The sequence below is a fragment of the Megalobrama amblycephala genome, linkage group LG3 (assembly GCF_018812025.1).
Source record: "Megalobrama amblycephala isolate DHTTF-2021 linkage group LG3, ASM1881202v1, whole genome shotgun sequence".
Taxonomy (NCBI): Eukaryota; Metazoa; Chordata; class Actinopteri; order Cypriniformes; family Xenocyprididae; genus Megalobrama; species Megalobrama amblycephala.
Genome location: NC_063046.1, coordinates 46,769,075 through 46,784,306, shown reverse-complemented (window position 1 = coordinate 46,784,306; position 15,232 = coordinate 46,769,075). Strand labels below are relative to the sequence as shown.

General features: G+C 36.4%; 2 protein-coding genes across 3 annotated transcripts in view; one reads left to right on the top strand and one right to left on the bottom strand.

Annotated features, from left to right (window-relative positions):
- focad (focadhesin) overlaps positions 1 to 12,800 on the bottom strand; it is a 90,823-nt gene extending 78,023 nt beyond the window's left edge. The window contains exons 1-4 of one of the 2 annotated variants that reach the window (XM_048185714.1): positions 12,695 to 12,800; positions 7,904 to 7,988; positions 7,722 to 7,796; positions 6,887 to 7,041 (exon numbers count right to left, since the gene is read on the bottom strand). In XM_048185714.1, coding sequence (XP_048041671.1) covers positions 6,887 to 7,041; positions 7,722 to 7,796; positions 7,904 to 7,960 — 287 coding nt within the window. In that variant the 5' untranslated portion in view covers positions 7,961 to 7,988; positions 12,695 to 12,800. Of the gene's footprint in view, positions 1 to 6,886; positions 7,042 to 7,721; positions 7,797 to 7,903; positions 7,989 to 12,681 lie in introns of both variants that reach the window. The other variant, XM_048185715.1, reaches the window with a different exon arrangement.
- Positions 12,801 to 13,672: 872 nt separating this feature from the next.
- The window catches only part of mllt3 (MLLT3 super elongation complex subunit), a 61,851-nt gene continuing 60,291 nt past the window's right edge, over positions 13,673 to 15,232 (top strand). The window contains exons 1-2 of the mRNA XM_048185713.1: positions 13,673 to 13,829; positions 14,280 to 14,460. Of these exons, the coding sequence (XP_048041670.1) occupies positions 13,818 to 13,829; positions 14,280 to 14,460 (193 nt within the window). The 5' untranslated portion in view covers positions 13,673 to 13,817. The remainder of the gene's footprint in view (positions 13,830 to 14,279; positions 14,461 to 15,232) is intronic.

The window sequence follows — 15,232 nt, the reverse complement described above, 5'->3', positions numbered from 1 at the left end:
CATTTTTTCTGAATATGCAGATGTGCACCCTCAGTCTGCTGCTTATCTTCATCCAAGAGTCCAACCAAAGGAAAAAGGAAGCATGTGGGCAGATAACTGAGGTAATCCTCTAAAAACGCATTACACATTACAGCAGCAATAAGATCATCTGTTTGTTTGTGCTTTAGGGTTAGAGTTAAATTTAGCATGATTTTAAAGCATCAGATGGATGTGGTCTGTTAGATAAAAACAAAGTTATAATTAATCAATTAATAAGCCAATCTAAAAACTTATTCCTAGAGCCATTTGATTGACTCAGCAGGTAAAGTAATCATTTATGTTTCTCATAAATTATCTTTGGCTGCATTGTAATCTATAATCTAATGTAATCTATCTATCTATCTATCTATCTATCTATCTATCTATCTATCTATCTATCTATCTATCTATCTATCTATCTATCTATCTATCCATCCATCCATCCATCCATCCATCCATCGTACATGTAAATCAGATTCCAAACATTATATTACATTATGCTTTAAAATACTTGTAATCATACTACAGTTTATTGATTACATGATGTTATTCTCAAAATAGTAGTAAATTATCTATAATTCATTGATTCTCCCTACTACTTTTTATCTTTTAAATTTTCCTTTCTATAAAAGTGCACACACAGTCCAGCCACTAGTCATGTGACTATCACTGGATTTACAGAAACCATTTCACTTTTAAGAAGTGTTTTCTAAGCATTGCAACATTGCATATCTAATCGGCTCCTGATGAAGACATTAAGTCATTCAACCATGTATTACTGTCCCTGGAAGGCTTTTGTCTTACAAACACATTAAAATATACAAATTCACATCATTTCATATTTACATGCAATGCAGGGATTGCCCAACTTTTTTGTCAGCTGAACCAGAATCCTGCACACGGGCGGGTACATGACGGGTGAACCGCTAATATTTGATGTAACGGGTGGAATAATATTTACATTGTCTTTTGCAGTGCGGCTGCGGGTCGGGAATCAATAGGCACAAGTTTAAAACAATTATGTACAATATTATTTTCAGGATTCTTTGATGAAAAGAAAGTTCAAAGAAATATCTGAAATAGAAAGCTTTTGTAACATTATACACTACCATCCAAAGGTTTGTGGTCAGTAAGAATTTTTTTTTTTATAAATTAATAGTTTTATTCAGCAAGGATGCATTAAATTAATCAAAGGTGACAGTAAAGACATTCATAATGTTTCTATTGAACTTTCTATTCATCAAAGAATCCTGAAAAAAAAATTGTACACAGCTGTTTTCAACATTAATAATAATAAATGTTTTTGAGCAGCAAATCAGCATATAGAATGATTTCTGAAGGATCATGTGACACTAAAGACTGATGCAGAAAATTCACCTTTGCCATCACTGGAATAAATTACATTAATAATTTCATTAATATTTAAAATAATTACAGTAATATACTGTATATTCAAATAGAAATTGTCATAATATTTCATAATGTTACTTGGTGCCAGTGTTGGGCACGTTACTTTAAAAAAGTAATTAGTTATAGTTACTAGTTACTTCTCACAAATAGTAACGGAGTTAGTAACTGTGTTACATCATTATAAAAGTAACTAATTACCAGGGAAAGTAACTACTGCGTTACTTTAAAAAAATTTTTTAAATGTGTCAAATAACTTGAATGCCCCCAATATTAAATATAAGTCTAAGAATAAATTATTCTTGATCCGACTCGTGACTCATGATCCGTTCTTCCTCACGACATGAAATTTCTCTGTACTGTACTATACGCGTTGGTAGCCATTAAAGAAAATGTAGTTTCATATTTATGTTTAAATAGTCCTATGTTATATTTTAAATTCATTTACTTGATTATGAAAAGTGAACAGCATGAGTAAGATGCATCATAAGATGCGCAATATATCGGGAGACATGGAGTGGGTCAGACACGATTTTGACCACTTCATTAAGTTTTGTTTTATAGAAAGCCTCTCTTTAAAGTGAATTTCATTTTGTAAAAATTGTATCTTAATTTTAATCAATGTTTCATCAATCAATTGCCTGGATTTAATAAATAAGAAGGAAATATAGCAGACTCAGAGGCTGCTTGCCTCGCAGACATGAGAAATATATCTATAGAAAGCTTGAAATATCTAAAAACGAAAAGAAATAGGCTAGGCCTACTCTGATTATGCAGCCTAATCCGAATGAAATGTGCATTCTCTCTCTAGGCGTGTCCATATGCGGAGATGAGAGTCAGCAATGTCAACTTCATCTTTGCAGCCGACACTGATTCAGAAAACATTACTTTATTATAGGGCTGGACGATTATGGCCTAAAATCAAAACCTCGATTAATTGAACATTTTACCTCGATTACGATTAATGAACGATTATTTTATTTCTGATTTTTTTTTTTTTTTTTTTTTTTTTGCCCTCATAGTTCACTGACAAGGTTTGTACTGTAAATAGCCTATTGACTATTAAGGTGGGATATTTTTTCCTGTTGAAAGAGTGATCTGACATCATAGCTCACTATCAGCAGTTATTTTATCTATGGTTTGTAACATTTCTTACAGGTTTCTGCTCGTTGTAAATCAGATAAAGATAAATTAGCACAGTACCAGTAGTGATTGCGTGTGTGAATTAGTCATACCGTCTCTCTATTAATTGTGAAGCTGTGGGTTGTAAATAGTTCCTTCAAAAGTAGAAAAAATAGATGCTATAACTTTTGAGTTTCTAAGCTATTTTAGTGATAAATCACAGGACAGCGCTGACAACAAGTTTCTGCGTTCCTCTGTGTGCGCGCGATCTTCACGTTTTGCGCAGATGTTTGTATGAGTGTTCGTGCCACATGCAGCTGCGCGAGCGCGGCATAGATATATGTATATATCTATGCGAGCGCGGTAGCTCGATATAATAATACACATCCGATCGTCTAATCGTTTGAATGTCCAAACCATAAAACAAATACAACTGACAAAGTTTAGTCAAGACGCAAGGCTCACCGCTCGCGCGCCATCACTATGTGTTGAACCGGCGTTCACCTCCGTGTTTTGCTTTTATGCCACTGTCTGGACTGGGCGGAGTCACGTGGCTACACACGCAGTTATGTTTTTAAGGGGGAAGTATTAACAGGATTAAAAAACCGAAATAACCGACATGGGAAAATTACGTCGGTTAGAGATTCTGAATTTCGGTTTCGATTACTTTTCGATTAATCGTCCAGCCCTACTTTATTAATAAACAATTAAAATGTCTCCTTGCTGTGTTTTATCACATTCATAATTATTACTTTTGCCGGTTCTTTATGGCAAGCGCATGCGCTTGAGTGTCTATTACATAAACGCTCATATGGTTTAATCTCTCCAGTATTTAAGAAATTAAATTAATATAAATGTGATTAGTCAACTAATGGTTTAAATGAATAGCTACTAGTCGACTAAACAACTTATTTCCCATTTTTTCGATCCAGCATGTCACAAGGGGTATTCTGGTTTGAGCTCGCGCTCAGCTCGCATGCTCATAGACACACACACACAGAGCATCGTTCATTATTATCAGTTTAAAATTATATTTGAGTATGACTAACCGCAGCACACACCAGAGAAAAAAAACTTTGCAGGTCCTGTGGCTAAGAGAGAGCCTACTCAGATGAAAACCGCTTCAGTGAGCTCAATTATAGTAACGCGGCATTTTTTTTTGCCAGTAATGGTAACGGCGTTGTAACGGGAGAAAAAGTAATTCGTTTGATTACTCGTTACTGAAAAAAGTAATGGCGTTAGTAACGCCGTTTATTTATAACGCCGTTATTCCCATCACTGCTTGGTGCGTATACTTAGTGAGTAGACTTGGTGATACAAGACTTCTTCCAAAAACATTTTAAAAATCGTACCGACACCAAACTTCTGAATGGTAGTGTACTGTATGTTAACACAGAAAAGAAAACAGCTTCTTTTCTCATCTGAAAATTTCTTGAGGTCTTGACTACAACGGTTATTTTTTAAAAAATGCTCTTTTGTGATAATTTGCATCACATCTACAAAACCAATGGTGTCGACAATGTGCTCACCTCCATGTGATCAACACAATAATCACCTACCATTAAGCACTTTTAGGACTGTAAATACATAGCTGTCAGTGTGATGTTGGAAACACCTCATGGTAATGATAGCAAAATTGCAGAATTTTCAAGAGTTTGAATGCATAAACACTTTAAAACAGTAAAACCAAAAATACGCTAATTTCTCAGCATGATAACTATAATTTTTACACCTGTGCTGTTCTTGTTTTAGTAAATAAATTAGTAAAAGATTTTTGTTTCCACATTTGCTAGTTTGTTTTACACAAATGGTAAATACAGATCTCAGACGGTAACACTTTAGTTTAGGGTCCAATTCTCACTCTTAATTAGTTGCTTATTAGCATGCATATTACTAAGACATTGGCTGTTTATTAGTACTTATAAAGCACTATTCTGCATGACCGTATGCACGTGACGTCATCGTCGACCGTTACGACTGCGGTCACGCCCACTGAGAGGCAAAAGACTGAGCGGCAGCATTGGTTTTCAGCGTGAATTCCACGAAAAACACACAAAACACATCCAAAACGGGAAAGAGCTTTGTGATTGACTGTACAAATAGCTTTCACACAAAATCTGAACTATATATTTAAAGACTGCCGAAAGCTACAGAAAAAAGAAGCAAATGAATCACTGCAATTCACAGAAACAGCTGGACTCCAGCAGAGAAACATGCATTTGCAGTTATCATTTTGTGTCAAATTGGTGGATTTTGAGGTAAAATCATACCGTATATATTGTATTGTTATATATTGTGTTGACAACTCATCAATTAAATATTTTCCATCTTATATTCTGCATAATTGGGTGTTTTTAAATAAACACTGACAAAAATTATACAAGTTTTAGGGCCTGACAATATGACGATATATATAACACTGATATAAGTACTCGGATTTAAACGTACCTATATTTTAGTTATATAAAATATTTACAGGCAGATTTGCTTTATGTGTTTCCCCGGCGTCAAAATCAGGCACATACATAAAAGTCAGGAAACACAATTCCTGGCTGCATGTCAATATCCATGGATTAGGTTAACATTTACATTTATGCATTTGGCAGACGCTTTTATCCAAAGCGACTTACATTGCATTATACTATACATTTGTATCTGAGTATGTGCAATCCCTGGGTTCGAACCCATGACCTTGGCATTACTTGGTTTATTTGACAAGTTGTAAGTAACACTTTCTAGCTCAACCTTTAGTGTAATCGTTTGTTTTACTTGCGTTTTCGCAGTTTCCCCTATTAAATCCAGTCACGCAGCAGGTTCTTTTGCCACTCAGTCTAGCTGAGGGAGCGCGTTCCGGCGGGAAAGTGGCGTCGATGCATACCCTCTATACCCTCTTAACAACTACCTTACTAACTATTAATAAGCCGTAATTAGGAGTTTATTGAGGCAAAAGTCGTAGTTAATAGTTAGTTAATAAAGAGAATAGGACACTAATCTAGTGTCCCAGTGTGACCCAGATCTCTAACCTATAAATGTACTGTTTGAATGTATAGAGCTACAGCATCAAAAGCCTATAAATACATTATAAAATTATAATTTTATTAAAAAAAAAAAAAATGACAACTTATATTTCTCTTTTGCTTACTGAACTGGGTGAGGAGAGAGTATTTTAACATCGATATTACTCATGACTTTTAATCTGATGTTCTGATGTGTAAATGGTCTCTGTTTAAACGTAAAAAACTCTTTCAAAGACTAATTCCAGAGTTAAGAGTGCCTGAGGATAAAGAGCCCATCAGGGCTTGACAGGGTGAATCATTTACAAATGCACCTGAAGCCACCTTTGACACTAAAATATGGGCTTAAAAATACTGTATGTCAAGTCATATAATTTTCTTTTATATAGCGCTTTTTACAATACAGACCAGATTGTTTCAAAGCAGCTTCACAGTGATAATAGGAAAATTAATGGACAGAGATTGTTTTGGCTTTACAGCAGCTCTAGGAAAAAGTTATTATTGAGCTAATCCTTGTGATCGGATTGACGAAAACCCTTCTTAATGTGTCAAAAGCCCTGTTTAGGCCCACCTAGTATGAAGATGTGTTTGGTCGATCGGATCTCAAGTAGATTGGTGAGATTCCCGTTTACACCTGGTGTTTTAATCCGTCTCTTTTGTCCACTTTCAACCACTTCTGTCCTGATTTCTTTGAGGAGAGGGTCTATGGCCAGGTAAATGTATGAGCATTTTCAAATCTTACGATCTAATGTATGAAATAAACTCACGCAATTTACATATGAACATGAAAGGAGACGACGATAAAACATACGTCTGATAGCCATGACCACGCCGAACGGTGGCGAGAGAACATTGCGCTTGGTAGGTTTTTCATCTTCAAATCAAACTTAGATCTTTGGCCGACAAATTTAAATCCCGTCTGGCTAGTGCACTTCCTATAATGACTACGCATTAGGTCAGTAGATGGAGAGAAGGTGGTCTTTTGTAGTTGTTCAGACACATTCGACCACATTAGCGTTTACATTATGAAAGCAATTCGGTCAAATGCGTTTTCAACTACCTCTGGAAGTAGTCAAAAGTGGACAAACTCAAAACGTTTTAGAACGCATTTACACCTGTTTTTAGCGCAGTCCATTTTTGATACGATCGATGAAAATGCTTCTTAATACCAGGTGTAAACAGTGCCGAAGAAACTGCATCAAGACAGTATATCAGCCCATGAAGTTCACATGGAGCTTTTTTAAATTGTGGATGACAAGGGATGACAATCTGCATTAGTTTGTGAGAGCAAGACGCATGTCTAACAGCAGTGGACGTTTGCATACCGTGCCGAGGGCAGGAGGTTTAGGGTGGTGTTGAGCACATATGGCAGATCTGCATGCCCCTGTTCCACGAGTAGCACCAAAGCATTACAGCAAGCCGAGCGGACGACAGTACTATCACTGCTGCACTGCTCCCACAGAGACTCCAGCGCTTGCCCCTGTTGGTATGGAAAACAAGTTCAACATGCAAACCATTCTTCACAATCATAAAATATAAGAGAGAATGCTAGAAGGCACATATTTCCTTTAAATGGACCATTTCATGACAAAGATGTCTAATACTGAAAATTATTGCTTTTATCAGCTGATAGCAATTATTGACCGATACATCGGTGTAAAACTACTATAATTTTCCAAACTCAAAACTTTTTCTGTACTCCATAATATTTCATGTTTTGTAATAAATCTGCAAAAAAACAGCAGCAAAAAACATAGCCCACATTTACATGTCAACCACAGCTATTTAGCATTCAGCTTCTTGGCTTCAAAAGTCATGAATAAATTAGTGATGCACCGACATTTTGTCAATTTTATAATGAAAATCAGATCGCTGTTGCCGCCTCAATTCAAACGGCATGAAATGATCATCTCTTTCTCTTTGCTACTAGTTATAGCACAACATAAACATGAATGAATCAGAAGGTATGTTGAAAGAAACTGAAATGTATCATGTCTCAAAGGTTTCAACCATGGAAAGATGTCAATAAAACAGCTTGTAAACAATATCATGTAATGTTACATTTACCTCAGAAAAGACATTCAATGTCCATATAGCTCATTAGTTAGCTAAAAAAATTAACTGGAGGATGATTGTGCAAGAATGATTGTGACGACTTACTTTAGTGGAAGTCTGACAAATCTTTTCATTTTGGCCTTTCTCTTTCAACACTGCAGTGACCAGTGTCCTCACAGCCTAGAATTAAAAAGCCAAAAGGCAATAAATCTGGTTCTCCACGTGCTTCACATGTGGAACGTGAACCTCTAAATACTTAAATCATCTGTCTTGTTTGAGTGCTTTACCTGAGCTTGAATGAGGGAGCAGGGGAACTCAAACCTTGTCTTCAAAGTTTCAGTCATCTCCAGAAATCATGAATGACGCCCCATACTAAAAACAAACATCATATTGAAAATGTAATTTAGTCACCATAAAAAGGCATTCACAGGCCATTTTATTTGCAAAAAGACATTCAATGACAAAAAAATATATATATTTGATTGGCTATGTGGAACAATTGTCTGATGGCAGGTGAATGGAGAGGTGTTGAAAAAGTAAAAGGGATCGATGATGCTAGTTGAAAATAAAAGAAATTATCACATTGATAAAAAATTAGGAAGCCAAACATTTCTTCACAATAATCATTTCAATTCTGATTAATGGTGCACAAGTTCAATAATGTGCACTGACAATATAAAAAAGGACACTACCTACACTACACATAAGTTCGGGTTTGTTAAGACTTCTTTAATGTTTTGGAAAGACATTTCGGTAACACTTTACAATAAAGGTCTCATTTGTTAACATTAATGTATTAACTAACATGAGCTAACAATGAGAAATACATTTGTACAGCATTTATTAATCTTTGTTTATGTTAGTAAATAAAAATCCAGTTGTTTAATTTTTGTTTGTGTAAGTTCACAGTGCATTAGCTAATGATAACACATACAACATTTGATTTTAATAATGTATTAGTAAATGTTGAAATTAACATTAACTAAGTTTAATAAATGATGTAGTATAAGGAAGTATTAATTTTTAGTTCATGTTAACCAAAGTAGTTAACTAATGTTAACTAATGAACAGAAATTTCTTATGCTCAACAAACACAGTAAAAACAGTAATATTGTGAAATATTACAATTTAAAATAATGGTTTTCTATTGCAATATATTTTACAATGTAATTTATTCCTGTGATGTTAAATCTGAATTTTCAGCATCATTACTCCAGACTCCAGTCTTCACTGGTTTGAATCCTATCTCACAGGAAGGTTTTTGTAGGGTTGCTTGGAGAGGGGAGGTATCCAAAGCTCATCAACTGACCACAGGGGTTCCTCAGGGTTCAGTTCTGGGAACCCTCCTCTTCTCCATTTACACTACATCACTTGGTCCCATCATACAGGCACATGGTTTCTCCTACCATTGCTATGCTGATGACACGCAACTCTTCCTTTTATTCCAACCAGATGATCCCACAGTAGCTGCACAAATCTCAAGCTGTCAGTCGGACATCTCGGCATGGATGAAAGAACATCATCTGCAGCTCAACCTGGCAAAGACCGAGCTTCTCGTCTTCCCTGCCAATCCGACTCTAAAGCATGATTTCAGAATCCAGCTAGGTACATCCTCAATTACCCCATCAAATTCGGCCTTTCTAACAGAACATGTAACACAACTTCTCGTCCAGGCCCTGGTCATTTCTGTGCTTGATTACTGCAATGCTCTTCTGGCTGGACTGCCATCATGCACAATCAAGCCTCTACAATTGATTCAGAACTCTGCAGCACGGCTCGTCTTTAATGAGCCCAAAAGAGCCCACGTCACACCTATCTTCATGTCTCTGCACAGGCTACCACTTGCTGCTCGCATCAAATTCAGGGCGTTGACGCTTACTTACAGATCTACCACAGGCTCAGCACCCTCCTACTTCCACTCACTCTTACAAGTCTACACTCCTACCAGAAGCCTACACTCGTTAAAGGAGCAAAGGCCTGTGGTACCATCACAAAGAGGCACAAAATCACTCTCCAGAGCATTCTTGTTCACTGTTCCTTGCTGGTGGAACGATCTTCCTGCCTTCATCCGGAATGAAGAATCCCTGGCAATATTCAAAAGACAGCTGAAAACTCATCTCTTTCGTGAGCACTTAAAGGGTTAGTTCACCCAACAATGAAAATAATGTCATTTATTACTCACCCTCATGCCGTTCCACACCCGTAAGACCTTTGTTAATCTTTGGAACGCAAATTAAGATATTTTTGTTGAAATCCGATGGCGCCGTGAGGCCAGCATAGGGAGCAATGACATTTCCTCTCTCAAGATCCATAAAGGTACTAAAAACATATTTAAATCAGTTCATGTTAGTACAGTGGTTCAATATTAATATTATAAAGCGGCAAGAATATTTTTGGTGCACCAAAAAAGCAAAATAACGTCTTATAGTGATGGCTGATTTCAAAACACTGTTTCAGGAAGCTTCGGAGCATAATGAATCAGTGTGTCGAATCAGCGGTTCGGAGTGCCAAAGTCACGTGATTTCAGCAGTTTGGCGGTTTGACACATGATCCGAATCATGATTCAATACGCTGATTCATAACGCTCTGAAGCTTCCTAAAGCAGTGTTTTGAAATCGGCCATCACTAAATAAGTCATTTTTTTGGTGCACTAAAAATATTCTCGTCGCTTTATAATATTAATATTGAACCACTGTACTCACATGAACTGATTTAAATATGTTTTTAGTACATTAATGGATCTTGAGAGAGGAAATGTCATTGCTCCCTATGAAGGCCTCACGGAGCCATCGGATTTCAACAAAAATATCTTAATTTGTGTTCCGAAGATTAACGAAGGTTAATTTTTGGGTGAACTAACCATTTAACCGCATCCTTAAAAAAAAAAAACCTATCCTTTCAGTTCCTTTAATCCCTCTCTATTGTAGCTTATGATACTCTAAGCAATGCCTAAAACTTGTATTGTGAGCACTTCTTGTGTCTATTTGCCTCATTATGACGATTCGCTTGTTGTATTCCTCACTTGTAAGTCGCTTTGGATAAAAGCATCTGCCAAATGAATAAATCTAAATGTAAATGTTCAGTGTCACATGATCCTTCAGAAATCATTCTAATATGCTGATTTGCTGCTCAAGAAACATTGTTATTAATGTCAATGTTGAAAACAGTTGTGCTGCTTAATATTTTTGTGGAAACAGTGATACATTTTTTCAGGATCCTTTGATGAACAGAAAATTCAAAAGAACAGAAATCTTTTTTAACATTATAAATGTATTTACTGTAAATTTTGACCAATTCAATGCATTCGTTCTGAATAATAATATTCAAAAAATGAACGGTACCTATGACTTCTTATTGAATTTAAGACTCAAAATTAGAAGGAACAGAATTTCTTAAATGTGAATATGCAACTGCGAATCAAGTCATAAGATGAAAAAATGAAGTCATAAAAACTTTAGATGACATTTTTAGGATCAGCCCTCATTTCCTGAAATGAAGAAAATGACATACAAACTGACATCATCTGTTAAAAAAAAAGAAAAGAACAGCTGTGTGTCCATTTCACTCAGATCACAGGTGTCAAGAGATCAACCACGCCAAACAGGTGCAATGGGACAAAAACCGCCTTCAGGGCGATACTATTAGACTGAAATTAGAATAACCCAACACCACTTCAAACTAATGTAATCTAAGGTGAAATTAAATAAAGGCCTGAGACATATAGTCTGCTTGCATCTAAACTCAGAAGATACAACCATCTGACAGATGGCACTGGCAACCACATCAATGGGATGCATTATTCACAAGTGACTTCTGCCAAAGCTTCAATGTCTGTCCAGTTGCGGACCGCCGACTTTGGCGTCTCATATGTTGTCTCATATGGACTCCCGGCGTAGGGTAATGGGATTACCAGCCGTTTGTTTGACTGACACTGGCTGATGGCCACTGGAGATTGAGGTTTATACCATGGCACATGGGAGAAAGACAGACAATGCAAGCCCTAAAATGCTGCCCCTCCCCTCATGGGACTGATATCTGACAAGTGCTGCGTGTGCGTGATGAAATACCTGCTGTGTTTCCATACAGCGTGACAGTTTTACTACAGCAGCTCTACTGACAGCAAAGAGCGGCTTGGGCAAATCAGGTAAGATTCGAAATTCATTGACTTGCGTCCATTTAGTACACGAGTTCAAGCGCTACTTTATTACTATAAATGTGAATTTTATGTTGTTGTAGATTGTAACTGGGTGATAATTTGGAGACAAAATCAAAATATCTTCAGAACAAACCCAGAATGATTAGTTTAAGCTTCTTAGTTTGAGAATTATGTGCATTCAATATTGGAAGATGATAAAAAATGCATTGACATGCTATAAAACAATGTTTAGACATGTTTGACTCAAATTTTAAAATTGTCATCCTTTTTATAGGTAGAGGTTTGTATGCAAATGTCGACATACTAGTCGTTTGTTTTATCGTATCATTATTTCACACAAGCTTTTGTCAGCAAAGCAGAGAATTAAAAATATTCCAGGGATTTCCAGCCTGTGGTTACTTGTCCAAATGCACAAAAGCTTCAGCTCTGGACTGCTTGCTCTGCACTGCTTGTGTGTCCACAATAATGCTTCATTGTTTAAGTGATGCTGTGTTTAAGTCACTGGCTAGACTACAATATGTCAGTTTTCAAATGATACCATGGTACTACCACAATGGACATGTATCACAGTAACAGCACCACGTATTTTTCGACTCGCCTTGTAAACACCATTTTACATGAATAAAGCAATCATTCAATACCATGGTATTACCATAGTACCACCACAGTACGTTTTGTAAGGTTAGCTAGCTGCGGATATTAATTTAGCTCCAAATTTGTGAGATGGAATGTTGTTATTCAATTCCAAATATGTATTTAGCAATGGAAGAAACGTTGCTGTTTGTATATTGCTGTAATACAGGAAAGCCGCTAACGAGCAGCTGTCAGTTTCACTGAATCATTCTATAATGATTATATTATAGTTAATAATGCTGGCGTCACATAAACATGCAGGCTGATGTGACATACATGGTATTCTTACCCAGAGAACTCCTATATTCCTCTGCGGTTAAGATGCACTTTGCTAACTTTTTCGTCAAACCCTCCAAGCGGCAACATGCTTCTACGGTGCGCATGGAGGACCAAACACCGAAAAAGCGTTACGTTAATGTCACAGTTATTATTTCTTAACATTTTAACTGCAAAACCATTAGATTTAGTTTAGTTACTTTATGGCACTCACAGTTTTACCTTTAGAAGTACTAATACTTAATTGTTAATTGAGGTCTTTCTTTAAAATACAAAAAACAAACAAACAAAAAACAGATTTATCAAATGCCAGAGCATTTTATGAATAATATAGGCCAAACATTACCTGTGTACACATCGCTTACATGCATAGTGACTAAATGTGGCTGTATTATTTACTATATTATTTTATATTATATTATTGATTATATTAATTTATTTTTTAATATATACGTTTTCTATATACATTTCTCCCTACATTATAATTTTTTTTTTACTAAAAATAATTTTAACCATAGGATTTTTTAACCGTAAAACTACATGTATGTCTTTTAATTTATAATATAATTTTGACTGAATGTTGTGAAATATCAGTTAATAAATGAAAAGGTGTTTAAGTAGCAGCTTTTTTTAAATGCACACATTGTGGAAACAAGAACAGTGTAAACCAATATGAATTATATTATATTATATTAGTTTATACACAGTCAGTGACTCACATTTTATTGAAAAATTAACTGGGTATTAGTAGTTAAACAGTCGAAGAGCATAATATACGAGCTGCTACACAATATAGAAAATACAGGCTACGCAAACAGGAGATAAATCTAACATGTTAAGTACAGTGCGAGTAATAAATAACTGTGTTGTTGAGCACTGGAAACGTGGTTTTACACGGGTTAATAGTGGCACTTCACTCGCTCGCGCTGCCATTGGCTCGTCTCGTGCAGCGCACCGACTGCGACTCGAGTGCACGCGCTGACACTCACGCGCATGCGTCTCACTTTACTCCTCAGCCTTTGAAAACTCAGAGAGCTCAATTAAAAGACCATGTCCGCCATCGGGCGTCTACAGTCCTCGGTGTCCTTATTTAAACCAAATTCTCCATGAAATAGCATTATCCCGTGGCCTCAACAATGGCCAGTTCGGTGAGTAGGGCTTTACCTGTTATATCGGTGCGATGTTTTGGATCTCCAGTGCCTCTGTTCGTTTTCGTCTGGTTCGGAAAGACGCATATAGGCTTTTCCAGCCATATTTCCATCGGAATACTGGAGTACAGAAGAACTAGTGGAGTCGTGCGTTTCCAGTGTATTAGTGCATGTCTGCAAAAGTGATGCGCTTGAAAGATTTCAAACAAAAGGAGGGCATATAATAACAAATATTCAGAAATCTGACAGAATGCTTTGTTTCTGTCATTTATTCTGGTATGTTAAGGTTAAATAACATACCAGAAACTTATGATTCGACATTAATAATTATTTTGCTTTACATTTGTGCGTCTATAGAGTGGTTTTAACACGCACACACTCGGATCACACTGTTCTTTTATACTTCATATTTGGCGACATCATTATAAAGTGAACATTTGGGTGTTTTAGGGTGCCGTTCAGGTGAAGCTGGAACTCGGTCATCGTGCCCAGGTCCGAAAGAAACCCACCGTGGAAGGTTTTACGCACGACTGGATGGTGTTTGTCCGCGGACCGGAGCACAGCAACATTCAGCATTTTGTGGAGAAAGTCGTGTTTCATCTACACGAAAGTTTCCCGAGACCAAAAAGAGGTATGTGAAGCGATTTATTATAATTGCGGACTCTTTTGAATAGAAAAGCTGGGATGATTGATGTGTGATCCAGACTGAATGCACCTTGATGCTTGCAGACCTTGTCTGATGGTCTACTGTAGCGCTGCAGGGACAAAAAGTGCTAGATATCAGCGATGCATAAATATAAGTATTTTGTATTCATGTGTGTTTAAATGTGGATAACTTGTTTGTCTCTTTCTGTTACCATTGACAACGCGCGGTAATGAGCGCGCGACAACTTATAAAAAGTTTCCAGAATAATGCGCTAGAATAATAACTCAGTTTTATCCTTTGGTTAGTGGACTTGTATATTGTATTCTCATCGAAATGTAGGGGGTTTCTAATCTCTGACAGTGTATGTATCATGGTTGAACATGTGAAGCCTAAGTTCAAATGAACGTTTTGGTCAGAGCAAACTGAATAAAACGCTTTATTGTCGCGTCGTAATGAAAATAATGAGACCGGAGTTTTAAAAACATATTTTTATTTACATTTTTTTTTTTTTTTTTTTTGCTTTGTTTGTCTCATAATTTGAAATAATACTCACATTTTTATTCCCTATTCCTCACTTAAAATTGTATACAGGTAAAAATGTATCCCTATATACTCTCCCATATTATGCTGTTTTTGTGGGTCCAGTAAATACATGGAAAGTGTTGCAACCCTCCCCGTCTGGTTAGACATGATATTAATTTCTTGATTTTCAAACATGTAGATCTGTGGCTATGTCAAACATGAGAACCTACTGATT